Raw genomic sequence first — 27,996 nt, 5'->3', positions numbered from 1 at the left:
CGTATTGCAGATGGTCTCAGATATGCAGATTGGGCTCTGTGGGCATGGTTATGCTTTTCACTGTGTCTTGTTCTGAGTGGGCTGCTATATCCAGAAAAAGCTGTCCATATGGAGAGGCTAGCTGGGAACCTGGAAGCAGTGTATAGCCTCTCAGTGTGATGGTGGACCTTGCCCAGAAACCCTTCTGTAGTGTGGGGGGGGGCACATAGTGTGCACCTTCTCACTGGCTGGGCAAGGGAGCAGTGAGCCAGGGCTTGCTCAAGGCTCTTGTCTCAAGATGCAGCTTTTTGTCCAAGTGTCAAATTTGCAAGGTAACAGAAATGAAACAAGAAAAAACAAACAAACAAACAAAACCCCCATGAACAAACAAACAAACAAAACCCCCAAATCTGAACCAAAGCAGGTTATAGAGGACAGAAACCTTTTTCCTCTCTGTATTTCTACCAATGAATGTTGTCCGTGTCCACTTCAGTCACTTGATGGCAAGCAGCTCCTTAATATTTTGTGTGTGTGTGTTTTTCTTTAAGGTCATAACTTCTCAGAAATATTAGGCACTTATCTGCTAAATAGAATACTGTAGTTCTTTGTACTTGCCTTCCACAGAGATTTGAGCCCTTGAGATGGATTTGAATAGTGGGGTTTTTTCCAAGCTCTTTCACAATCAAGAGGGTGATTCACATTCTTTTACAAAAACTGAGATTCTTGTCCTGTAGACAAGCAATGACAGAAGGTGTGACATAAATAGCACGAGGATTTAGAGTGTCTATGTGTGTCAGTGAATTGCTGATGGATATATTTTACTCTCTGGGATAGGAGTTTTTTAATTTGATTTTTTTTAACTTGGTCAGCAGTAGTGACTTAACTTAAAGATTGACTTGACTGAATGTGAATGGTGTTGTTTCATAAGGCAATGGGTTTCAGCATCGAATAGATTTTACAAGAAACAAAGTTTGATTGTTGCTTTGGTATTTTTTCAGGTATTTTCTGTCAAAGTATTTTTGGTCTCATTCAAAAATTAAAAATACTGTCAATTTCAGTGTTCAGCCTCTCCTACATAACAGAAGTCAATAAATTGTACTAGCATGATTTAATATAAATAAAAGGATGTGAAATTTATACCTCTTGAAATGTGTAACTGTACTACAAATCTTTCTCGTGGTCACTTTGACAAGCAGGAGACATTTATTTGTTTAATTTGAAAGTTCTAAGTTAAAATACTTAGAATAGCATATTATCATAATAGAATTATAGAATGTTTTGTTTTGGAAGGGATCTCAAGGATCATCTAGTTCCTACTCCCTTGCCATGTGCAGGGACACCTTCCAGTGGACCAGGTTGCTCAGAGCCCCATCCAGCCTAGCCTTCAACACCTCCAGGGATGGTGCCACCCACAGCTTCTCTGGGAATCCTATTCATGGATCACTTTCTATATTGCAGCTGATGACTTCAATTAATGGGGAAGAAAAGTTGAGTGGATTTTTTTAAAAAGTAGGTACTTCTGAGCCAGCAGTAATATCTAAAGCACTCACATAGAAATAGACCCTTTGTAGAGTTGTTCCCTGATGATAGCTGTATCAGTAAGTGCTTTTAAATGCTTACAGTGCCTTAGCAGAGTGAATGTGAAAACATTTTAAAAATATATAACTGCATCTTTTAGTTCTTAGTTACAGAGGCAAGAGCTAAATGTGGTGTTGAGCCAGCTGGACACTAACCAGATCTATTCAGCAGTGCTGTGAATCAAAGTGAGCAGCTTGTCAAGAACAGCACATCAGGTCTTCTTTTGGCAAGTCAAATTGCCTTTTTCTTTTCTAAGGCAGAGGTTAAGAATTCTGATGGGCACTTAGTGGAAGCCAGAGGTGGTGTCTCTCAAAGAAGAAAGCCGCTCCCAGCCAGTTAACTGGCAATATCTTTCCTCCAGGTGCGGCAGTGGCTCTTCGTTTGTGTTCAGTGCAGAACTCCGTGCGAGTCAGAATCTGGGAGCTGATGAGGTTTCTGGATGCCCTGGGATGCTGGCCCTGTGCCAGCCTGCCTGCATGGCCTTCAGCACTAGCCATAGCACTTCTTTTTGCACCAGCGCCATGGGATGCTGATTGTCTACTTTGTAGAAAGAGCAGAGGTTAAACTGGAAGCTATTTTTCCTTGGCCACTGCCACATGCAACATAATCGTCTGTTTTGTTGTTACTAATGCTAAAGCAAATAAATTTAACTCATGCTCATAAAATGCCTGCTGTGTGAGTCCTGTATTTTTAGTGGAATACAGAAGTAAAACAGCTGGTGTAATAATGAGACCTGCTGCTTGCCATGGAGCTGAAGGTACATTTGGGAGTGCAGTCCTGGCGTTACTCTTATAACGTGCTGGTGACAGTTGAGCTGGAATTACAGAAATAAATTATATTTGAAATCCTCATTAAAAAAACTAAAACTATCAACTTTACTCTGCTGAAAACAGTCTAACTAGAGTTTTTTGCTGAAAATCAGAGCTATAAAGGAAAGCTGCTTTGTCCTATCTTTGCAGTGGCACATAAAGGTATAAAAAGAAATTGCAATGTTGCTTAGACCCACAGATGTGTTCAGAAGCGTACTTCATATTGGTCCTTTGGATCTGATGCCTTTGTAGCGTTCTGGTGTAGTTGAATGAATGTAGTTGATTTTCATAGCAAATAGATGCACATATTAGGACCCTGTAACTCCAGCTTTAGGGGTTTTTAGTGCCTGTTCTTCTCTGCAAGCTGCTCCAGTGGTCTCCTTTTAGTTTTGAATGCTGACCTGAGGATCAGAGCTTTAGAGGATTCAAGTGAGTCTTCCCTAATGACATCTGGATATGCTAAGTGTAATTTTAAGAGGCTGAAAGAGACAAAAAAGAGGAAGAGGAGAGGGAGAAGTGATAGTTGGAATAACAGCCACTCTCTCATTCAAACTCCTTAGAAAAGGAGGTGCCTTGTTCCTGCAGTTCTTGCTGTGTGGAGGAGCTGTGGGCACTAGAACAGACAGCTGGAACAGAGAGTGGCCAGGACTTGTCCTGCATCTTCAGAATGGTGCAAAGGTTGGGGCTGCTCTACACTTGATGCTGGCCTTTCCTCTAGCTGTTGGTGCCTGGAATTGCCTGATGACTTTTTCCACATCTGCCCTTCCTCACCCTGGTCTATGCCCAGCTGGATAACACCTGATCCATAACTGTGAAATTCAACCCCTCTGTGTCCTTCAAACAATTTCAGAGGCTAAGCCTTTTTCTTTCCCTCTGTTAATAGCTGGGAAAAGTTTTTCTAATCTGTGAAGGTGAAGCTCATAAAGCAACAAGTGTAGAGCAAACATTCAGATGATTCTTTATCTGAAGAGATAAGAGTGACTGAAGTTCATTTCAGAGTTAATGTTATCATAGTATATTAGTAGGATCCATTCACATCCTAGAGGAAAAATGTTCTTATGTTGCTAAATACCATACACTCTCAGCTTCAGGCCATAAGGGATGAGGAAAACATGATTCTGAAGTAAAGTTACGGAGAATCAAGCTGAGAAGTCTGTTAGCATAATTCTGGTAGTTACATATTTAGCAGAAACAGACAGCTCTTAGAGTCTCATTTTTCTTCAGCCATCAGTATAATGAGGTAATAAACCGTGCACAGATCATAGGTTTCCAGGCAAGTGGCTGCAAAGGGTCCTGCTTCTTCAGCAAGGACAGTTAATATTCAGTTCCTTTAAGAAAGAAACTACAATACATTGAGTTTTTATTGAGAATCACCAGAAAACAAGTTTCTGCTTGTGCTGGAGAGTTGGTATAGTACAGATGGTTTCGTGTGGGGTAATTTTCTTCACAGTGGCTGGTATAGGGCTAAGCTTTGGATCTGTGCTGATCACTCAAGGCCTTTCTCTGTATCATAGATGATGTTTGCAGGTATAGTCATGAGTTTGCCAGCCTGATTTGATGTTGTCCTCCTTCCCAGCCCCCCTTATGGTCACTCTAGCTTCTTCCTCAGGGCTGCAGTCCTTGTGTCTGCAGAGGTCCAGAATCTGTGTTACATGAAGGGGAAGAGCAGCAGCAGTAGAGCAACACCTGCTGTGTCTTAACACAGCTGCCAACATCACCCTGCAGCTGCTGCTGCTGAATAGAGACTGTACTTATGTGTACCTTATGTTTTGCATAGGCAGAACACTAGATGAATTTCTGAAGTGGCTGATGGTTTTGGTTTTTTTCCCAGGCTGTGCTGTCTAACTGGTGCTGGAAACAGAGACATTTGATAAAAGAGATTAATCACTGTAAATTCCTTTTGTGTCCCAGTGAAATCAAATGGCATACATGTTGAGAGAGAAACTGAAAGGCACCTGCAGAGAAATCTGAGAGGCTTTATTGAGATTAACATAGGGCTTATTTTGTAATTTTTGTTGTAATAAATTAAACTGAAGTTGCTTGATTTCCACTTGGCATTATCTCAGTTCTGGACAAAAAATTGCTGGTCAAACGAAAAAGCGGAATGTAATACCTTTGTCATGCTCTTCCCCATCTCCCAATGAGGAAACCCACTGAATTTTGGCACTCCTGAGTAAAGGTTTTAAATGAGGAATCTCTGTGAATATGCTAGGGTGGTAGGAAATGTCAGTGTAGTTGTGTTGCATGTGTAGGAGAAGTTGTTTCAGGGGACAAGAGAAGAAGAGTGCTGGTACAACAATAGTTGAAATACTATATTAGTGTTCTTGCTATAAAGACAGTGGTCAGAACTCTGAAGCAATAAATGGGTAGAAGCTGTATAGATTAATTTATGAGGAAAAATGTAAGAATTAAATATATATAACTTGCCTAAGCAGTGACTGCTGGGGCTCATAAATCTAACAAGTGTGAGAGGTATAAGCACACACACAAAAAATAGAACTCTGCATATAGCCGGGGCTATGTCTGAAATGGAAACTTCGGGTATCCTGTGCGTGACTTCCTAGATGGATATCTAGAAAATATGTAGCAATGAATATCTTGTCTTTTTAGGGTGATTAGAGCTATCTATTGAGCCTGGCTTCATCTCGGGACATTGGTCATGTGAGCTGTCAGCGTTACTTGAATCTAGTGTTCACCTAGAGTTAACTGTGCTTAGGTCCTACAGACAAATGCTGATGAACTCCTCACTTTCTTCTCATCCTTGAACACCAGTCTGGGGGAAGGAGTGTCACAATCCTTTTCAATCTCTCAAATTTACAGGACAATATACTCTATAAACTAAACTTTATTTAATGAGCTTATTGTGAATGAAAGCAAACAAGTATGTCAAATGAACTCAATCCCCTTTGTACAGGATAGTCTAACATGATTTCATTAACTCATCACTTAATTCATGAGTGATTATCTTTTAAAGCCCTTCCAGCTAATTTGATGATGAGTCTCGTCCTCACAGTATAATTGAGCATCTCTCTCTGTGATCCTCAGAAGACTGCTGCAGGAAGGGAAAAATAATTACTTCTTTATGTGCTTTGAAAAAACCAACACAGTTTAGATAATCTAAGTTACTTAAAGGTAACATTGGTAATATTCCCAAGTTCTCTGATTTGTAACTTGTGCACCAGTGAGCAGAGCAGTGACCTCACTGATAGTGATGATCCTTCCTTCTCCAACACAGTGTGGGCATCCTGGTGTCTCAGTGAGATGAACAAAAGCCTCAGCAGTCTGGCTGCTGCTGGATCTGCTTCAAAAGCTTTTTAGGTCAGCTGAGGAAGTTGGGTCTGTGGCATTTCCCTAGGATTCTGAAAAAACTGCCAGGCAATCGAAATGTGAAGGTGGTGGCTGCAGGAGACAGCAAGCTGCAGGTGAGAACAACTTCTCCTCCTTTGCCAGGGACTCTTTCTTAGCCTTCTGCTGCTCTTCCTTGGTGTTTTTCTTTGAGGATGTGCCAGTTGCATTTTCTGCTGTTTATGGTCCCTGAGGCATGCAGGAATGACAGGAGTCTACCTGAAGCAGGCCAGAGTGTGGAGCAGAGCTGGCTGCAGTGTGTGCAGCCCCTCTGTGCTGCATTTGTTGTTTCTGTTTGTTGCAGCTGTTTTCTGTTTGGCAGAATAGCTGAAGCCTATGAAATTAGATCTCCTAAACACAAGTTACTGAGCGTCTTTAATACATGTGATCTTTGGAGTGACAGTTGTGACACAAAGCAGAATCAGAGTGTGGCAGGGATGTCAGGCTGCTGCATTTTGTGAAAGCCACTTTAAACGTATTTGTATTTTGCTCTTGCAGAGTGAAAACCTGTAAAATGGGCTGTGAAAGGGAGTGAAAGCATTCTTTCCTTGTTCTCATTCTTCCTTGGGTGCCCCTAAGGGATTTTAGGAGGTTGTTGAGCTGGCTGGACTGTTGATGGACCATGAGGGCCATTCGGAGGGTTTAAGAGCAGTTCTTGGTTTTCATGTGGTTCTTGTTTCTTCACAACTGATCTGCTATATACTCAAAATACAGGCAGCAGATATTTTGACAACACTCCAAAAAAAACCCAAGGGCCCTTGATAAAAAATACTAAGTCAACAAAAATACGCACTTACAAAAGAAATGGATTTAGACATAAAAGATTTAAAATTCAAAAGTTGTATGTGGATAGTTTAAAATGTAATGTTTATCTTGGTAGAGGTTTTTTCTGCTGAGTCTTAGGACAGGGAAGCACACAGCACTTTTTCACAAATGAGGCAGAGATGATACTCAGACCAGGTTTGTTCTTTCCTCTGCCGTAAGTTTTTTCTGTTACCCTTAAGTAACTTAAGTTATTTAAACTGTCTTGGTTTTTCAAAGTTGATAAAGAAGTTAATTGTTCTTCCCTGCCTGCAGCAGTTGTCTGAGATTCAGAGACAGTCAATCATACTGTGAAGAAGAGACTTATAATCAAATTAGCTGGAAGGGCTCTAAAAGATAAGAATGTATTTTCTACCTCCTACTTTTCCCTATTCTGCAAAGCAACTCTTTCTAAAACACCTTTCAGCAGGCTCACTGCTCTGTTGTTGAGCTGCAGGTACGGGCAGCTGTTCTGTTCTCTGCAGAGGTGCTCTTTACTGTCTGTGCCTGGACACCCAACAGTTGCAGATAGCACTGGAAAGGACCGAGATGCCAGGTGCTCATTCTGTCTCGTATTTCAGATGCCTGCGGTGATTACCACGTAGGATCAGACTGTTGAAGCAGAGGCATCTTTCAGAGAACGTGGAGTGAGGAGCTGCAGGGGGCTGTCGTAGGGCACTCCTGTATCCTTCCTTGGCAGGTGTCAATGAGCTGCTGTCTGTCGCAGGCTGAAGTGCAGGACCTACCAGAGCAGCTGCTCCTCAGGCGTCAGCTGTCCTGACACAGGAGCATGACTTTTTTCATGGCAGGAACTAAACAGCAACATGAACTAAAGTTATTGATTTAGTGTAAAGAAACAGCACTCCATGGAAACAGGAAACCTGCGACCCTGTAAGCATTTTTACTCTTGTTCCAGTTTAACTTTCAGAAAGCTCTTCCTTCCTCATTTCTACATTTGAGCTGTTTCCTTTCCTGTTTAGATGCAGCTCATGAAGTACATTGTTAATTTAGTCAGGTAGTTTACAGTTACTTTATAAAATCCAAATGAACTTGAACAGTGTAAAGTAAATACAGGTTTTCAGCACTTTGACTCATACAGGTTTGCAATTAGCTATTAGACCATGGCTAAATCTTCGTGCTCCAAGCTGATGGATATTGCTGGTAGTTGTTCCAGTTCAATCATCCATGAAATATCCACAGATTTATAGTCAACATAGAGTGTAACTGTCAAAACAACTTGCCTGATTATGACAAAGAAATAACTATCAGAGAAGTGGCAGGCAGCTTCTTGTCTGAAGTGTTTCACTTCAGATATTTCAGTACCATTTGCATGTTGTATCATTTCTGAGAAATGCATAATACGCAAAATGCATTTGTGGTTTTTAAAGAATTTTGATATGTCCAAATTTCTCATCTGGCTATTGCTTTTCATGGTATTTTTCTTTGGGGAAAAAAAAAAAAAAAGAAAAGGTAGATCGATTAATTACTTCCTACATGTATTATAAAAAATACATGGTGATGGGTGAATTTCTTCAGCTTAACTGCCTGACTTGTATGCAGGCAAGTAGTTGTATCTCATATTTTAAAGTTCTCAGAAAGAGACTGTCATGTTAATAGTAAGATTGGGTAAGTACCAACAGCTAGAAGCACAGCACTTGAAGTCAGCTGTTTCCTATTTGATTTCTTAAACACAGGTCTTCATCTTTTCAGATGAAGAAAGTGAAGGGAGATGGTGCTGTTGTACTTACCTACTTGGCTCCATGTGGAAGGTCTTCCTTTCATGATCCTGATAATAGGAACATGATGGGGAAATGGTCTCATCTGGGATAAAAGTATTATGAGAAATTGTGGAGAGATGGAAATATGTTTGTGAGCACCACCAGGCGAGAGAACAGAATTGCAGGACTACTGAAGATTGACAGCAGCGCTCCCAACAGCTTCCTTGAAGCCTTTCTTTTCCTTCTCCAAGTGTCTGTCCTTCCTGCCCTGCAGAGCTCTAGCTGAAAGGTTCCTTACCCGTATTATGGAGGGTCTGCCCACCCTGGATTGCTCTTAAGAGTCAAATGCTAAGCCTGGAAACAAAGAAACTAACCCCACAATTTGTAGTTTATTTTTGTTGACATCCCAGGCATTGTCAGAGTAAATTCGGGCTGTACAGAATACCTGTAAAATTTAGGTGGTAATAGCAAAATATAGGTGGGATCTCTGGGTTATTAAAATGCAAATTGAGAGTGAGAGGGAGGTGTCACTACAGGAATGGTGGCAGTGGTGTAGAGGCAAGGCTAAGGTGCATAAAGGGCTGCAGAGAGAAAAGCAGCAAGTCTGTGGTGCTGTAGGTTGGTGTTGTGATGCTGGTCACATTTGCCCTGCTGAACTCCCTGTGATAGACTTAAACAGTACAGAAAACCCAAACATCATTGCTGGAACAATGTACTTCGATTTTCTACCTTTAGACCTGTAACATGTTGTGAAGGCTTGAGCCATTTTATAGCTACAGCAACTCCCTTCCCTTCTCCGTCTACCATGCTCTCACTGAAGTATCACTTTGTTTTAGGCTGAATTTCTCTGGAACACCAGAAAATATAAGCCTTGCCTTATGGGAATTCTGTTCTGTGTAAATTCAAGGTATGTGCAAAACTGGTGCAGAGCTAAAAGATCCCTTACCAGCCTTTTTTGATGTTTCTGTTCAGGTAGCCTGTACAGCCTGTAATGATGGGATTATAGGTTGCACAGGACAAGACGTCGCAGTTAGATGGCTCACAGACCTAACAAGGCTGTTTTTCTGCAGGTATGTGACAAATATTCCCCTAGTTATCCTTGCCCACAGGACATGCCATGTTGAGCTGAGAGTGGGAAGCATCAGTGGGTCCCCAGTTGGCAATGCAAGGAGTGACTGTGTGCCTGCCATCTCTCAAGACTTGAGTGGAAATTTGTTAGCAGGTTCAGGAGCTCCAAGGGTAATTCCAAGGGTGTTGAGATTCTTTTCTTCCTTTTGTCAATGTATTATTTTGCTGACCTTGGTCATGTAGATTTGGGTGAGTGGTGGGATATGTGATGAACCTCTCCCAAAATGCAGTTGTTCAGGACCCTGATAAGTGTGTAAGAGACTTCCTTTAAAGAAAAAAGTAATCTTTAGGCTACTAAAGCCCTTTGGGAGCTGCACAAATGTGGACCCAATGTCTGCGGTTGTATTCCTGGCTGGTAAGAATAAATGCAGTGCTGCTTTTGGAGAACTGGATGCCGCATTTCCAGGAGATATAGATTCCAGATAGTGAGGATGCAATGCAAATGTTAATGTTCTGGAAATAACAAGCATGGTTTAGCAGCAAAACAGAAATAGATCAAGTTGAATCAAGCCAAAATAATATTTTTGTTCCTTACCAGAAGAGAATTCTGAAGTGAGCTGGGGAGTTCACTGATCAAAATCCACCTGGTTTTCAGGCCTTTCTAATTCAAGCTAAGGATGGGAAGGCTATTTATTTATTTATTTATTTATTTATGTAGAAATAGATATAGGTGTCTATATATATATATAGGTATGAAATAGCTGTTGAAGTTCCTCTGATATCATTTTCCCATAGCTCAGGGTTTGGATTGGCTTATCTTGGCTCTAGGCAGAACAGGAGTATGAGTCTCTGCAGTGTGGCTTGTCATTTACCTTTAACAGTTACCATGAAGCTCTGGATAATAATGATAAAGAATAATAAAGAATAAATAGTCTTTGATTTGTTGCTTTAATCTTCTAGAGGTGACACTGAGCTTTAGACTTTGCCAGCCTTTCCTTGGAAAAATAACTGAGTCATTAAGTCCTTTGAAGAGAGTAAATGGTTTACTTCTGATTCATTTCATGTACAGGTGATTGCACTGCTTTTACTTGTAGGACATTAATTATGAAACAAAACTGAGATTTTATTATTTTTAATTATGGTTCTAGGGACATTTTACGGACTCGCTTGGAAATTGCCTGTGGCTGGCAGCTTGGTATTTCAAAACAGAAGGAAATTCAGCTATTCACCATTTGACAAAAGCTGGGCTCTGACTGCTCTGCAATTTTGTAAGGAAATGGGTAATCACACATAATATAACAGAGGTATGAGATGGCAGGTTAGCTTGACCATAAGAAAGAAGTGGTGTTTTTTTCTTTCTGATTTGCAAGGCATTCTTGAGCAAGCATTATGTTTGCATGATGTGAAACCTTTTGCTGTTGTGTCTATTGCATTTCATATTTAATTTATACCCCTGAAGCCAGTTGTCCTTGTAAAATTGACTTGAAAGCTGTCTTCCTTCTTTTTGTAACGGAGTATTTCTGACACTGTGAAAGGTGCAGTAATCCACTTCAAATTCTAAAGTTTGACAACTGGAGGTGGGAGCAAGTAAGATTTAAGTGGGTGCCCAGCATACCAATTACTAACACCACCTAAAATGTACATTTTGAATCTGTAAACAGGATGGCACAAAATAAACTGTGAATGCAGTGATGCCACATGTTTGGTGTGGCTGTGTGAGAGCCCTTACCTGCTGATGTTTATGGTTTAGCATCCTCAGTGTCTAGAGCAAAATACAATTACTGGTAAGATACACAGATGACCCAAACAATATGTTTTACCAGTTGCTTTGCTGATTAATGGGGAGGTCAGTGGTAGGAAACTCTCTCCTTGCTGGAATTGATTCCTTTGCATACCTTATAATATGTAAAGGCAAGCAGAAGTTAGGTTAAGTGTCACTATTCCCACCCTAGAGGTGCAGTAACATGTCCAAGGTTTCCCAATAAGCTACCAAACCCAGTAGTGTTGTTTCAATACAGTTTAAAAAAAAAAGGAAAAGAAAGTTATAGGATGTAAAAAATAAAGTCCCCATCTGGAAACAGAGAACGTAAAAGATAAGTGTGTCCTGTAAAGTGGCTGTTGTGACAGAGGCATGAGGATAGTGATGGCTGCATTTGAACCCCAGATTTTGGGGCAGTTGAAGATGGGGAGAGTTCTGAACACTGAAAAACTGGAATGTTTTGAGTTTTCTTTAAAGAGACTACAAAAATTGTTTCCTGAGGAAAAAAAAAAACCAACAACCAAAAAACCAATGAAAGTTTACAATAAAACCCTGAAGATTTTCAACCTAAGTAGCTTCTTGTAGTCTACAGGTACCTACAATAAAGAGACATTTCTGAGGCTAGAGAATTGTTCATCTAAGCAGGTTAAACTCTACAGATCAACTGGCTCAGCTCATTGAAGAAAAATAAGCATCTGGGCTTTTTTAGTTATGCTAGGTTATTGTTCTCATCTCTGATTTATGGAGTAACCACAACACCCCTCTATTAAAATCTTTTAAGTCAAGGCAAAGATGCTTTCTGATGAAAAAAGAAAATGGAATTCCAGCTTAGACTGAGCTTTGTGAAGAAATTGCCATGCTGTACATGTGCAGCACATCAGATAGGATCAACTTCTCTGGTCCATTCTGGCCTTAATATCTTGGGGTGTGTTTGTTGATCTGTGCTTTGATTGCAGAGCTATATTTAATATCTGACCAGGATAGCAAAATATCCCCAAACCAAACAAAAAGGTTCTTCCTCTTTAAGCTATAGTATGATTTTGTGGAAATAAGTGTACCTGCCTTTCCATGCTTGCATTGGTTGCTTGTGAGAACCCTGAGCTGAAATAGTGTAAATGCAGTTTAAATAAGGTTTTGTCCTAAGTAGTCTTGGCTGCAGTTGTGTACTGGAAATACAGAAATGATATTAATGTATTGTGACGCTTCTTCACAATTTTTTTTTTCTAATAAAAATGTGGGAAGATAAAAACTGACAACAGCCAGAGTTCTTTGCTGTCCTTATGTGTTGTTTAGCTGATCAAATCAGATATTTGATTACATTCAGTTTTTCTTATTGCAAAGACAGTGGTTGGGGTTTTTTTGGGCACTACTGGAACAAATTAATTTGTGTACCTGTTGGCTGTTGAGGTTTCCACCTTAACTAAAAAAGTAAGTTTTATTCATGGCATTTTGAATGTGGGACAAAAAAAAGAGAATGAATTAGATATTGCTAGTGGTGTTGTGGCACTCTCAGTCATATCAAGGAGTACCAGTATATCTGTCTGCCATTTGTCCTCTGCTCTCTCGTATATCCTCTGAAGTCACCAACATTTTGTTTGTGATAGGCATTTATAGCCAGACCTTTCATTGTTTGCATCCTGCAGTTCCCATCAGCTAGCCATTGGCTGTGTATAAAGTACTCTATATGTACATGTCACTGATACGAAACCATGATGCACCAATGTACACTTTCAGTCAAATCTCCTTATCCCATGAGTGCTACCTGCCCCAAGGAAAGAGATGGGTTGTAGGTGATGAATGTTGTACAAATCCCTGTAAGGGTCCATATGGAAATCTCTAGTTCTGTTTGCTACAGCCTGCTCTGTGCTAAGCCACAGCCCATGAGACAGACCTTGTTAAATCTCATCCTCACAGAACCACAGGTTGGAAAAGAGAACAGAATCGTTCACGTTGGAAAAGATCTCCTAAGATCATCATGTCCAAACATTCAGTGATGTGTGTTACAGATTATGGCAAATTATGGCTGGCTACATGGTCTGCTGAAGGTCTTACAGCTGTATTTCAGTGTGAAGCTTAAGTTTAGAAACTGAGAACCCCAACATTTTATGATGTGCACGCAGATTTGGGGTGCTCAGTTGGAAGGCATGTGAGACTGAGGTTGAAGTGTGTGATAACTTTAGGGTGCTTGATGCCAGGCTTAAACACCTCAAGCGTGAAACACCTTGAGGGTGCTGCTCTACCTTTAAACTCAGATGTGAATGCCTTTGCCAAGTCTAGAGAGTGAGACAAAACCAGAATTACCGCTTGGTCTGACTTCCAGCTCACCTGCTTGCATTGCCAGCAGGAGGAAAATTGCTGCACTGTAAAATGGCAGAGAATACGTCAGCATGGTTCTTTCACTCTATGGATGTTAAAATCCGTACCTTTGCTGAGGAATGAAAGATACACTCCTATAATAGACTCCTGGAACAGTCTGTGCTGTCTGTTGTCCAAGGGCAGATTAGACTGGGAAGAGCTTGCAAAAGAATTCTGGGAAAAAAAAGCCTGAAAAGTGCAGCAAAGATGAAGAATGTATTTTAAGTTTATTAAGCCATTTTCCTACGGAAGAGTGGTTTCTCAGTGTAGGTTGCGCATCTTTTCCATGCTTCTGACAACACCTTTGTTATAACTTGATTATAACTTGATTTATTATAACTTGTTATAACTTTGTTTTAACAGTCTTTCCTCATTGATAGGGGTATCAATGTGTTTTCTTGTTTGCTTGGGGGTACTTTTGTCCACATGCAGAGAAAGGCATGTTAAAACTATTTTACATACAAGTTAATTGTTGTTAGAAGGTACTGGGAAAACAGACCAAGATGGAACAACTCAGCCTTGCTCCTGAAGAGCATTGCTCCTTCCTCTTGTTTTGGTGGTGCAGGGTGACAAGTGTGCTGTCAGGAGTGAACAGATATTAAATGCCAGTTTTGAGTAGCCTCTCCAATTATATTTAATTTAAAATTAATACCCCTAATGCACTAAAGTATTTTGTGTCCCAGTAGAGGCAATGCAGGCTGTTGGTTCTTTGAGCACTTGTTAACTGTTTATGACTGAATGGCTGGTAAGCTTCATGATTAAATGGTCTTAAATCTTACTGGAAGCTGACTTTGGTAGACAGCCATGTGGTGTGATTGTGTTTCTCTTTCCTCTAGAAAACCACACTACCAAAAAAACCTCAAAAAACCAAACCAGGTCATTCATAACTCTGCATAAAATAGTCCTGCCTTCAGGTGGGATGTTAATTATAGGAGGTTTTCCCTATTCTTCTGTTGGCAGAGTTGGTAGGGCTTTGACTTGCCTCTGATGAACTGGGAAACTTCACCTGGAAAATACTAGGTTATCTGGAAATTCAGAAGTGCCAGTTAATGAGGTAGATAACACAGAGCTGCCTTCTAATGGGTTTAAAAAGCTATTAGTGCTGTGAAGACAGCTTAGATTTCTTCAGAACAAGGAGTTCTTGCAGCTGCTGATACTAACCTGTACTCTACATCTTCCTTCAGATCTAAGCTGATACAAGGGTGAAACAGGATCCATAATTTTACAGGACTAAATGTAATCTTGAATTCTATTTTATATACTTTTTTCCAATTTACAATTAGTAGCTTTCCAGTAAATGGTTTGGTTGATGTATCAAAAATACAGGTTGTCCCTCTATGTTAGTGTTTTAGGGATGAATTTCTCTGCTGTTCTTCTGTTGCTGAGAAATTGGATGCAACATGTTAGAACACCTGTTGGCTTCCCCCAACCATTTTTTTTCCCTTCATAAACTGGATATAAATATAATGCTTTACAAAATAAGACAAGCTTGATATTCTTTGATACTTAATGTCAAAATATAGTGGCAGAATATTTTACTGGTAGGAAATCTGTTTGCATATACACATTTCTGTAACAGAGGAAAGGAGAAACTTTAATTTTCCAGTGATCCTGTGTTAAAATTCCAAGATTAAGAACTGAGCAGTTTTCAGGTCCTTGGAATGCAAGTATGTAGTGCTGCTTGTTCTGAGTAGTAAAGCATTATTGATGCATATGTCAAACCGCACAATTCTAAGTTATTTGAAATTGGACTTAACATAGAATTCCTGTGTGAGTTTGGGTGCATGTTGGGAGTGAAGTGAAGATAAATAGAGTTACCACAGACCATTCATTTTCTAGGACAGTGCTGTGGCTTGTTCTGGAGTGCAGGCTATAAACATTTCAACCTGATGTATTCTGTGGGATTTATTAACTTATATTAGAGTTTTCACCTAGTAGTACTTTACCTGAATAAGATGCTTCCACTCAATTAGGAGCAAGTCTAGGGACAAAACTGGGTTTTAACTTTATTAAGTAACAACCTGAGAGGATTTATTGGAGGTAGCTTAGAGGAAACTTGGCACCATGACTTCTGTCAGTGCTGCAGGCTAGAGATTCTGCTCTCTGCAGGAGTCTGATTCATAGATGGCACCTGCATTTAAATGTATCCCAAAGATGGAGCTGGGTAAGAGGTTCTGCCTTACAATCACTGTTCCAGCAATCTGCTTGTGTTGGAAGACAAGATGAGTACCTCCAGTATTGGTGTTACTATAGGCTTGAGGAGAAAAAGCAACATCTTTGGGCTACTGCCTGCTTGCTCTGTGTGGCATTGAATTCTTGTTTGCTGTAGCAATAAAATCCTAAAAACATGTGGTAAACCTTGCATTCAGAAGATCCAGATTCTTGCCCTGTCTATTGCATCAGTGTTTCAGATACATGTCCTGAATTAATTGAGGAAGAGGAAATAGAACAGCTCTTAATTGGCTGAAGTTCAAAGCCTCTGGGGTGAAAAAGTGAGCAGCTGGCATGCAGTTTTGCTCACTTCCCCCCTGCGAGGCACATCAGAGCACAGGTTCTGGTCCATCCGGGGCACACAGAGCCTTTCATCTTCTTGTACTGGGTGTGATTGTTTTTCTTATGATAATAAGCTTTAGAAAAAAAACACTAGAAACCTCTACAGGAAAACTTCAGGTTTTGTTTGCTTTGCATGCTCTGTAAAAAAGGATAAATGTACAAGCATGTTGTACAGAGTAAAACTGAAGATCAGAACAATAGCTTAATTGTATTGTGTATCACAACCAGTATTGGTTGTTGATGTCAAAATTTCATTGCTGTGTGTATGCTTTGTGCTTTTACTCCTGCAGGAAGAAGGTAAAAATCTGTCTATGATGGATTTGGTGTTGCAAATGATTTCACTGAGTTGCTGGTTCAGCTAAATTATGTTTTTAAAGCATTGATGCCAACAGCTGAAACACAGAAGTGGATAGTTTCACCAAAGCCACAGCCATTTCATAGTTTTAGATTAAAATAGCCTCTTGAATAGCAGTGGGAGAATATAGATTTCCAAAAGAAAATTAAAATACAAAGCAAAAATGTTTCCTTTTTGACATCTGACAACATTTTGGTGTGTCTCTTTGGGAATGGCAATGTTGAGACCTCTGTCCACAAGTATTTGGGAGTGATGGGTACTTAGACACAAGTCATGAAGTGCCAGGAGCATACATGCTCATTGGGACCTTTGCCGAACTATTGGGCTAGTGAGGCCTCTGCACTCTAGGCAGCACATTTGTGTTTCATGCCAGAGTGGCTGGATCTTTTAGGGACCTCTGCTGTGGCTACTTTTCTGTCAGGAAAGCTCTTGAAGCTACTTCTCCCAGCAGAGCTCTCTTTCAAGAAAACAAATTGATGGTTTTAAGCTTGCCTGCTAGATGAGTTTTGTGGTTTTAAAACTATTTATGTAGATCTTTGATAAGGACTTCGAATGAAGTCTTCTTCTGTAAAGTGTTGGTCTTGCTAAACCCAGTTTGTTGTAACTGCTCTGCAAAGTGTGCATGAAGGCTGGAAAGTCTTGAAACTGGTGCATTTGTAGTTGCCCCTTCGATCTTTTCCTTAGAAGTGTTTACTTCCTTTGGTTTTGTCTGATTTTTTAATTGGTTATGTTTCTGCTGTCAGGCTCTCTGAAATGGCAGCTCTGGGGTTTCTGACACCACCTGTTGAAGTTCCTATGAAGTTGTGATTTTAAGTTTGCAGTTGGTTGCACACTGTGGATGTTCTCATAGTATTTGCACTAGACGTGTTTAAAAAACATCATTCATCAGAAACTATCAAAAGGGAAAGTATTAGGATTCTCTGTTTACTTCAGCTCTTGCGCCTTTGTCACCTTGGGTTACTTTCTAACTAGGGTGAAAAGTGTTCTGTACTCCCTACAAGTAATTTGAGCCTCCACAGGAGTGTAGCAACATGTAAAGCTCTTAAGTTCCAGTTTGGAATTGCTTTATAACTATCTGTTATAAATCTGTTTATAAATCTGTTATCTGATCTATCCTTATAGCTACATCGTAATGCCAGCTACTAATAGAGAAAGGCATTTGATTTGACCTAGTCTGTCAGTTGTTTTGTTGTTCTGCTCCTACTTTTTTTTTATTTCTTTTTTTTCTTTTTTTTTTTTTTTTTTTTTTTTTTTTTTTTTTTTTTTTTTTTAGGATAAGCAAGCAAAAGAAATACGTGTTTTCCCTTTGGAAAGGTACCTGTTTACAGCTGCCTGCAAAAAAAATGAGTTCTTAAGTGTTTGGGCTAGTCTAATTGCAGACTTTTAAAGAAAAAAAATATGATGGTATTTCTAAAACCATCAATATATGATGTGCTGTTTTGGAATAATGGTAATAGACAACGCATTTCTGGAATTGTTGTGGCAAGAGAAAAAGGACAAACCTCTAATAGTGCAAGAACAGATAGTCCCAGTATAATTTAGAGGAAATCTAGGTGTGACTAAGCCAGACAAGGACTGTCGCTGTCCTTTGTTGTCTTAGATTTGATCCCAAACATTTTCCTGCCCGTCCAAATAATAATTAACAGGCTGCATTGCCAAGAAAAGTTCTGCCTTTTGGGCAGGAGAAATTTCTAGCTGTGGGAAATGCTCTTCACGAGAGCAAAGTTTCTGTGCTATTTCGTAGAAAAGTGCAGTTAAGTGTTCAGGGAGTGAAAGACAAGAAGTGATAGGATTAGTCAGGGGAGATGGCTGTTTTGATTTTGCAGAGTACTGTGGTTTCTCGTGGCTTGTGGTCGGACCCTGGGAGAGGCCTTGGGGGTGCGGTCTAGATGGGAAACATCCCCAGCAGGAGAGAGATAGAAGCCCTTTATTGGAGAGGTGGCTGGGTGAGGAACTGAAGAGCCAGCTTTCCTTGCCTGGAGCGTTTCAGCAGCTGCTCAGCTGGTTCCCTTTCCAAGATCTGTTTGATGAAGTGATTCTGAAGTGTGTTACCTGCTAAAAAGCTTGCTGAAAAGCTGGGTGAGAGCTGTCACTGGGAATTTCTCCACTGCTGGTAATTCTGACTGACTTTTTCACACGCATCTATCAGATTCTAATTCTAAGCCTTGAGTCAGTCAAATTTCCCAGGTAGTCTCTTCTTTATTAGCCAAGCTGTAAATGCCTTAAGGATTTTGAAATCTGCAATTGAGTAAAGAAAAGCCTGGGGAAAGAAAGCCCCTAAAAGAGAATTACATCCTTGCAGGTATATGAAAACGTAAATCTGTTGAGTTGTGGGGAGGAGGGACAGGGTTATTTACGTTCTAAATGAAAATGTCCATTGGAAATGAAAATGTTGTCAAGCAGTTCAGTTTTTGAGTTATGTCATCGTTTCCTGTGTGCTACAACCTGCTCAGTGCTTTCAATCTGAAAAGTTCTGTGGGAGAAGACTTGGCTGTAACTTTGATAAACATGTAAATGCATTCATCTGACTTTGCATCCTTGTGTCTCTTGTTATCTCATTTCAGCTGAAATTTAAACAAGCTTTTTCTTGTCTGAAAATTTGAACAAATGATGTTATTCCTAGAGAAGAGTTTGAGCTTTTTTTTTTTTTTTAAGAAACATAAAAACAGCTGTGTACATTAAGATACAGGTCTTTCTAAGACCTTTTTAGGAAAATGGGCAGCCAGCCCATTTTCTTATCTGACAAAATATAAGTGTATTTTTGAAAACGAAGTCACTCTTGTTACTCTTAAAGTTTTGCAACACTTCCCAGATCATCATGCCTTCCCAAAGGGCACAGCACAAGAGCAAATATCTGTTCTGGGGAACAAATTCAAAATCATGTCTGTGCTGACAGATTAGTCTTTTGACCTAGACTCTTTTGGGGAACAGGTGGTACAGCCCTTGGATGTAGGCTTGCTTTTGCTTTTGATAAAGCACAAATGCATTTTCATGCTATAATCCCTCCCTCTCAAATTCTTATTCCTGTCTGATTTGCAAACTACCTTTTAAGTGTTGCATCCTATCTTTCCCTCTGAAAATAAAGTAGATTGGGAAGAACAACAGCTTTCAGACAAGCAGACTTCATTGAAGCTGGATGAAGATTTTATATTTCCAATAATGTAAAACTCTAGACTTCAAAGAGATTTAAGATCGGCTTTTCTTTGTCGGAGGAGAAGAAAAAGGTTTGATAAAATAATAAGGCACAGTGGTGTTGCTCCTAAAAATGCACTTGGCCTGCACAGCTGTCTTGGTTTTAGGCCTGTTTTTACACTGGTTTGGAGATGGGCTTCTTTTGAAAAGGGGGAATATCTGTAGCTTCAGAGTAGTCCTCAGAAGACCCTGCAGGCAGATGCTGATGTTCATCCTTCTCATCTCCTCAGCACTTCTGGTGTTGCTTCTTTGCAGTGAGGAGTCGCTGCAGCGAGGAGTTACTGTAATCATTCTTCTGGTTAGAGGAGGGCAAGGCTTAATTTCAGCCTGCTTTAAATGTCAGTGTTTTCAGCATCTGTTTTTATGGCTTGTAAGACTGATGTGGTTGGAAATCCTGGTGCTTCTTTAGAGCTCTGCATCCACAGGTGCCTGGCGTAGAGTCAGATGGTCTCAGTGAGATACATCTCAGGAAGAGGGACTTCTTCCCCTGTTGCACAATGGATTCTCTCCCCTGTGTGCGTGCACCCAGTGGAGTGGGCAGGGAGTGGGAGAGAGCGCACTCAGGGGTGGTGATGGAGCAGAATGCAGCTGAAGGATGCACACCTGCCCAGCAGGAGGTTAGGTGGAAGGTCTCCCTGGCAAAACCCCTCTGCAGTGGTGGGTTTCATCTGCTGGACTTTGATAGAAGAGGTTCTTGGTGGCCAGTTGACTCGCTGTACTTATCATAGCTGTCATTTTGGTCATTGGTAATGTTTGGCTGATTAAATCTGGTGGCAGGTGTTCTTGGAATCTGAGCAGAGGCAGGAAATGAAAGATCAGAAGGGATGATAAAGGCACAAAAAATAACAGGCACATGAAACCAAAACTGTGATTGCTTGGGCTCTTTTATTGGGTTTTAACAGTGCTGCAAGGCAAGTGAGTTTTGATGAAAAACCATATGAATCCTGTATTGGTCTTGTTTCTTCAAGATACCTGGATACCTGGAACATATGTACTCATGTTGAAACTATTGTCTTGCTGAAAGAGACCTACTGGTTACTTCTTTTAAAGTTGATTTGTACTGAGGAAGGGGTTAAAAATATTGCAATTTTGAATTAGCTGCATTGAAAGAATTGAAATAGAAATGGATTGAATTATAAATGTTGCAGTGTAGTCCCTTGTGGGACAGCTAGAAGAAGGTATTCACTGAATGGCCCATATGAGACAGGAAAGCTGTCTCTCAGGAAACTAAAAAAAAAAAAATCTGTCCTCTTTTTGGTTTTTTTGTCCTAGGAAAGACAGATGTATCTTGAATAGATTTCCAGGTGTCAGAAGTATCTTCCCTGGCTGAAACTGGTGTATTGGTATAGGGATGTTATGACAGAATGAGAGATGTGTCTGTTGCAGGGATTTTGTTTGTTTAGTTTAAGTAGGGCTTCCAGAAATCTGAGTGATGGCTAAATCTGAGTGATGTGATCTGAAGCTGCTGTTTGCATTGAGGCTGTTGTTGCATTATCATTTAAATCATTTCTGGGACTAGTGGAGAAATAATGACTGTCCTTTAAGTGGAAGAAAAGACAAATGAAAAGTTAATAAGAGAGAAATCATCTGTATGTCAAATGTAAGATGGTTGTAGGTGGTTGTTAGGACTCCATATGTCTCATTTTCTTGATCATGTAGGATTGCTTACAAAATCAGCACAGAAATTTAACAGCAGATATCTCCAAAATGGCCTTAGTGACTAATTTTAAAAAGGGAAATACCTTATGTGTACTTCATGTAAATTTTTTTGGAACAGTTTTGGTTTTTGGCTTGGTTGTGCATGATCTGCAAACTTAGTAGACTGTGGCAGCACTTGCTTTTTTTTTCCTCCTGCCCCTTAATTTTAAACCATCCTGAAATGTCTGTAGATTATTCTGAAACTGCAGATTAGTTGTCCATAATTAATTAATCTCAATTGGTTTCCCTGGGAGAATCAGACAGGAACCAACATCATTCATCTGCAGAGAACTTCTAAGTGTGTTTATCAGAAACACAGGTAAGTCAGTATGGAAAATATACGCAGCTATTTATAGCACAGGCCCTCACTGAACAGTGGCTAGCATGTCCCTGCCCTCATTTTTCTCCTGCCCTTTCAAGCAGGCTGCATCCAGGGTGGTGACTTGTCGTGCACTCTGCCTCTCAAACTGGGTGATCAGGATGTGAGGAGAACAATGGATAGTGGGGATGTTGGCTTGTCTGGTGACATTTGGGGAAAAAAGGGCCCCAAAATTCATTCTTAGACCTTGCAGCTACTAGTTTCCCCTATGAATTGTCTCCTCCTGCTCCTTTCCTGCAGTCCTCTTCAGCAGCTGTGTGGAGGGAGCTGTACCAGGTGTTGGACAACAGCTCCAGGAGATAACTGAGCTCTCCTCTTTTGCCTGTGACACTACATTACTAAGGAAAAGCACACTGGAAGATACATTTTAATTAGAATGTGTTTTGCTGCAGTGTAATTAAGGGTAAAATGCTTGTGCTTTGTGGAGTAGGGCATTTTATTATTGTACTTTTCCATATCAGATTCTTATCATTGCCTCAGAGAGAAGGAAATGGGAATATAGCAGACCATTTATATAGCAGTCTGCATTATTTTTTGTGATGACTACCCATGAGTTTGACTTGGGGCAGTCTCTAGAAAATCTCACACACAGAGAAAAATTTCAAAAATATGATTGCTGGCTAGCTGCATTTTGATCCAGATTTGTTACAATATTTTGGTGTGGTAAGTCAATATTAAATAAACAATAATTAATGGTGTTCTCAGAAAGTGTCCTTGTAACATCTTTTTGTAGAATTCTGTTTCCAAGATAACTTTTTTGTGTGAAAAAATATTTTTGTTTCTGTGATCTCTCTCTTCCCACCCACATTACAATTTCCTACAAAAGTTACAGTTCCTGAGAGGTTGCTATTTGCATATGTAGTGCTGAGGAATCAGAGGCTTCCATGTCACCTCATACACTGGTAATGATACCAGCTTCTTAGACATAACTGGTCACAAAGTGAATTTGAGCTTAAGTTTGTGGGAACAGTCACTCACTATCATGAGAGGTAGATTATTTGGAACAGCTAGCTCCAGAACCTGCAGTGTAGGTCATTTGCCACTCTCAAAAGTGAAAAATTCAGTATTTCTATTCCAGTCTCTCCCACTCATCATGTCTGCCTGTCTGGTTTTCCAGCTCAGTTATGCTGCTGCATTAGTCCATAACGCTTTGCTGTAAGCCACCAGATTGTTGAAATTTCCACTCTTGACTTTAACAGTGGCAACTTCTCTGCTGTTAGAGACTGGAGGCACCCTTAGCAGAGGAAGTACATATTTAAATTGCATATATATTTTCTGTTTTATGCTAACTGGTATTTTTAACAGAATATGTTGAATTATTTTTATCCCAATTTAAACTCTGTGCCTTAAATTCTCATGAGAATTCACTCCCAGGAGAGCCCATACCTTGAACTGAGTCAAGAGATGTGGCCAACTGCTGCTTCTAGGTATTTTGCACGAGGAAGCAGGTATAACCAAGGGAGAAGGAGTGTTTCACAGCTAAATGCCGTTCACGAGCCTTGGATTTCTAGACATAATTGTGGTTGTGTTAGAGGTGTTTTAGCTAGCTGTCCTGCCACACGTGTGTTCAAATTGCAGAAAGATGTAGAATAGCCTGCTTAGCCTTTGTATGATTAGGGGAATTAGCCAAGAGATTCACGCACTGGCATATGAAAGAGTTATTAGCGGTATGCTGTGCTCCTTAGAGTATCTCAAAGGTTGCAATGCAGTTAATTCAGGGTATCCATTCCTGTTTCAGCTCTCACTGATGTTGTTGCGAGGGCATTCTCTTTGTTTTGGTCCCGGAGTTCAAGTCTTCCTTGTAGCTGCCATGCTTGCTGACTAACATTTCTTTTCCAGGGGTAGGATAAGGGTCATTCCAAGCATCTCAAAAATACAGCCCAATGATTTGGCTGTAGGGCACAAGCTAATGGTTTAATAACTTCACTGAAAGTGGAGATTTAAATCTGGAAACGGAGGGAGAAAGTAACTCAGCCCTTCATGCTTCCCAATTCGTCAACCTAGAGCTAATATGGAAAGTTAATTATTTAGATATTACTTCAACTCCATGGCTCTGTGGCTTTTGCTTCTCTATTCTTTGCAGGTGATTTTAATGGGTAGTCTGCATTTAGAGACATCTGAAAAAGAAAAGCTCCAGTATAGAGACGTTCTTTCAGTGGATGATGAATGATAATGTCAAAATCTAAAGAACAATAGAACGAACTACTGTAAAGATCTTACTTCAATAAACATGATTTAATTTAATAAGTATTTTAAATTAATATATTAAACATATCTAAATATTTTAATTTGTATTGATTGTTGAATGCACTGCTTCTTCTATAAGTAGATAGTTCATTTCTTTTGCTGGAAATTTGAGTAAACTTCAAATACAGGCAGGGTGCAATTCATTGCCTGGGGTGTGTTGGATGATCAGTATCTAGACACCGATTGCAAAGTTACACATTAAGTGTCTGTAATAAAATTAGTTCCTTATTATCCCTTGTATATCCCCCTGAAGAAACAAGAGTTGCTGTTGTGTTCAAAGCTCTTGAGTTTTCCTGTGCACTGTCCCAAAGCAGATCCTGTGTTGAAGGCTGTCTCCCTGCTCCAGGCTGTGTGTTCCTAAATGTTTTGTGGGTGCAGTGCCCCCTGTAAATGGGGTGAGAACTGGTGAGTTGGGCTGTGTCCTGCCCTGCTCCAGTGAAAATCTCCTGCTCTGCTCAAGAAACAGGCAAGTTACTGGATGGGTCCTAGCTCTGGGTGGCTGTCAGCATTCCTGCACTCCTACTGTCTACCTTTTCTTGAGCAATACTTTTGTGCTTAAGAAATTCTGCAGTTTGGTCTGGGTTTCTGACTGTCTTTGATACCTGAAGGCTACAACACACAAATTTCTCAGCGTTGAAAACTCCCAGAATTACTATCTTTAAATCCTGAAAAGTGCTTGTTCCAGGTAAAAAATTAGTGCAGCATCAACATCTTTGAAACACATGGATTCATTTGTAGATTATCTTTTTATTTAACCTAATAGAATATTCCTATCCAGACAGCTAAGGAGTCAAAGTCGTATTTCTTTAAAAACAAATAAATCATGTGAATGTGGTGAACAGTGTTTGGCATATTGAATAGTCAGGGCCTTGTGCACTTATAGTTTTGTTTTCTGCCTTGTCAAAGAATATTATCTTGCAGATTCTGAAATGTTTTAGCCTTCAGAAAGGTGAGCTATAAAGCTCACTGGAGGAAAATCGATCCTTATCATCTCTCTCCATGTTGTTTTCCACCTTCCCCAGCTGTCATATTTCAAATCCGAGGCCTTGGTCCAGCCCATGCACAGTTTTTTTAACTGTCTTAGTCAGGGACGTGATTTCCCGTCCTTTTACCTGCTACGCTTATAGCAATAACTATAAACTGCTGCATGGAATTGCTGCAATAAAATTGTTCCTCTCCTTGTGCAGGGGGATTAACTGTAGAAGCAAAGGACATTGCACCTTCCACCACCTGGGTGGACAGCTTTAAGTAATGGGTCTACTCAAGGCAGGTTGTCTCCTGTGTTTTGATCTGCCTATGTTGAAGTGTAGGGATGGTTCTCCCCAGTGGCTCTGGAAGGGGGAGGCTTTGTCATGTAAACCTGCAGGTTCAAAAACGCTCTGTCATGGCTGTCCCAGGGCAGAGAGGACATTCACTGCATCTGGCTGTGCCTCCTTCAGTCTGGTACCAGAGCACAGTGATGTTGGGAGTTGCAGCAGCATCTCTCAGCTTGCAGTTGAAACAGCCATTCATATTTAAAACATAAAAGGTCTTCAAGCTGTATTGTTGTTATTGTCCTTTAGCAGCACAAATCTCAACAGGCAGCTTTTGGTATACAGTGTAGAATTATGAAGCAACAGGTAGTGACCTCAGTCCCTTATTTAATTTGTGATTGTTGTTCATAATTCAGCAGTGAGCCTTCACTGAGGCCATGCCGTCTGTTGGAAGTTACGCTGTGGAATTCTGCCTTTAGGTGCCAAATGAGGTAGAGGTTTTTCAGGCAACTGTTTTACTGGGAGAGGAGAGGTTTTATTGCAGGAGTTGCACGAAGCACTTCAGAAACACTGCAAATTTTTTTCCTTTCTTTCATTCCCCTTCCCTTTTTTTCCTTGAGTATATTAAACCACAACAGAGAAAATGGGTTTTTTTCAGTATGGGCAATACTGCAATACCTTTAGCAAAACTCCTGCTTTCTATAATGGTAGTTTCACCTTTTACATAGGAGATTGCCAAGGAAGGGGTTTTCTTCAGGCAGACACCGCTGATGTCAGATCACACGGAAGCAGATCACCGTGACAGGCTAGCTGCTGCCTTTAACCAGGTACACCTTGCATCCTGACTATTCTAAGGCCAATTCCCTTGGTCCATGCTGCAGGTGGGACTCTGGAGGCACACCGGAGCTTGGAGGGGCTGGGAAGGAGCACCTTACAGCACGCTGCTGCCATCTGATGGTAAGCTTTCACAGCAACTTTCCCCCCTTCCCATCAGTGTCAACAAGCTTTTTATTCATTTTATGAGAGTCCGTGAGATAACATTAGTTGCATAGTTTTATATATATCTTTCAGAAATAGAAGTACTATATTAATTTTTAAAAATCTGGATTTTTTTGGTGTAATTTTCCTTATTTATCCTGTGTTTTAAAAACAGCTTTACATTAAACTACAACCTACAATGCAACTTTTTCACTTAGTGAAATTAACTTTTTCACTTTGTTACCCTCCAGAAGTAACTATTAATTACAGACACGGTCTTCCTGTGATAACTCTTATGCTGCCCACAAGAGGTGAACGCTGTCAGTTCACCGTCAAGCCAGTAGTGACCACGGTAGGAGCATTCCTGCAGGATGTGCAAAGAGAAGATAAAGGAATTGAGAGAGCTGAAGTCTTTGCAACAGGTATCTTGTTTTTCTGTTATTCCCTGAAATAAATGCATTCCTTTTTAAATGGACTGTACTTCTCTTCTGGAGCTGAAGTTCAGTCCTCCATCAGATTTAGCACTGTTGCTGTTGGAGTAGCTCTTGAATGCTTCTAGAGTTTATTGTTGTTTCAGAGTTAATAACTGAGTCCTCTTGAAAAGGCTGATTAAAAATGCAGAATTGGATCTATTACTGTAACTCTCCTTTTATCCCAGTAGTGTCCTCTGTTATCTTTTTCAATTATTTCTCTTTGTAACACTGACTTTAAATAAGTATCTCCTGATTTCTTTGATGTCTCTTTCTTTCCTTGTCCTCCATGATCATTCTTAAAAGACAACCTGTCCGGCTATTGGATGTGATGCCTGCCAGTTGTTCAGTGTTATCAAGAGCTAAAAGAGTCCATTTGCCCTACTACAGACTTGTGTATGAAAAACTCAAGAGCTAAGCAACCAGATAATGTGTGCAATAGTAAAGGACAATTTTTTAAGACATTGAGGAGATTGCATTTATTACCTTGAGTACAACATTTCAGGGCTCTTGGGTTGAGAGGAAACTGATTGCTAGGGTCAAACGGTAGCTGGTATTTTAGCATTGGTGTGGGCTTTCCTCCTTGTAATACCCTGTTTATCAAATTGTCCCAAGTGATAATTTTCTCAAGCTTTGCCACTGTTGTCTTCTGTTTTGTCTCTTTAGTTTGCCTGTTGATAAAAACTAACATTGAGTTAACCTTATTCTCTCCACTTTATTTCCAAGAAAACTTGGTCTGTATTTTGGCAGTGCTCTTGGAACCCCTGCCCTGGTACTAGAGAAGGTTTCAATCTTAAAACTAGAATTGGGATGTATGGTTTTTTTTGTCTGAATCTGTTAGAATAGGTACTTGAATTTGGCTAACTGAAAGCATCTATTTCCCCCCTTCCCTGCTCACACCCCTAAAAACAAAGAAAAATAAGGATACCTACATATCTATGGAAAGATTTATTTAACAGCAGGTGACACATAAGCAGAAGGAAGGATGGTGTCAATGAAAGTTGGTCTGGTTTCATAGCTGGGTGGATTCATAACATTCTTTTCTTTCTGGTAGATATGACAGGGGGCTGGAGGGGCTTTTAAAGAAACTGAAAATAGATTGATGTTCCCAGAAGGTCAGAAAGCCACAGACCTAAGAGAAGTTGCTTTATTTTCTTTTGTGGGCACATTTAGTAAAACAGAAAAATACTCCACAGAGCAATTTATTGATGTCCTCTGGAGCAATGGAGATGTGATCTGTGTGCATCCCAGTGTGTTCAGGAGCTTCATGTACACAGGAGCATTGGTGTTGGGTTTTTTTGGTCTTGTTTTGCCTTGTTTTGACAGTGTCTGCTAGGGAGCAGAAGTAGAAAATTCTCTTGAAGATAATTTCCTAAAAGACCCTTTATCTTCAGAAGCCATTGTAAGAAAGGGTCGTTGTGAGCAGCTGGCCTTCCTCTTAACACAGAAGCTTTTTCCT

General features: G+C 40.2%; 1 protein-coding gene across 1 annotated transcript in view; it reads left to right on the top strand.

Moving 5' to 3' along the window:
• MCUB (mitochondrial calcium uniporter dominant negative subunit beta) overlaps nt 1-27,996 on the top strand; it is a 46,778-nt gene that overhangs the window by 12,256 nt on the left and 6,526 nt on the right. Inside the window, exons 2-3 of the mRNA XM_066186240.1 lie at nt 25,971-26,046; nt 26,319-26,489. Coding sequence (XP_066042337.1) covers nt 25,971-26,046; nt 26,319-26,489 — 247 coding nt within the window. The remainder of the gene's footprint in view (nt 1-25,970; nt 26,047-26,318; nt 26,490-27,996) is intronic.

Source organism: Chamaea fasciata, unplaced genomic scaffold (assembly GCF_029207755.1).
Source record: "Chamaea fasciata isolate MVZ Bird 193981 ecotype frontalis unplaced genomic scaffold, bChaFas1.0.hap1 SCAF_6, whole genome shotgun sequence".
Taxonomy (NCBI): Eukaryota; Metazoa; Chordata; class Aves; order Passeriformes; family Sylviidae; genus Chamaea; species Chamaea fasciata.
This window is presented reverse-complemented; position numbering and strand designations above follow the sequence as displayed.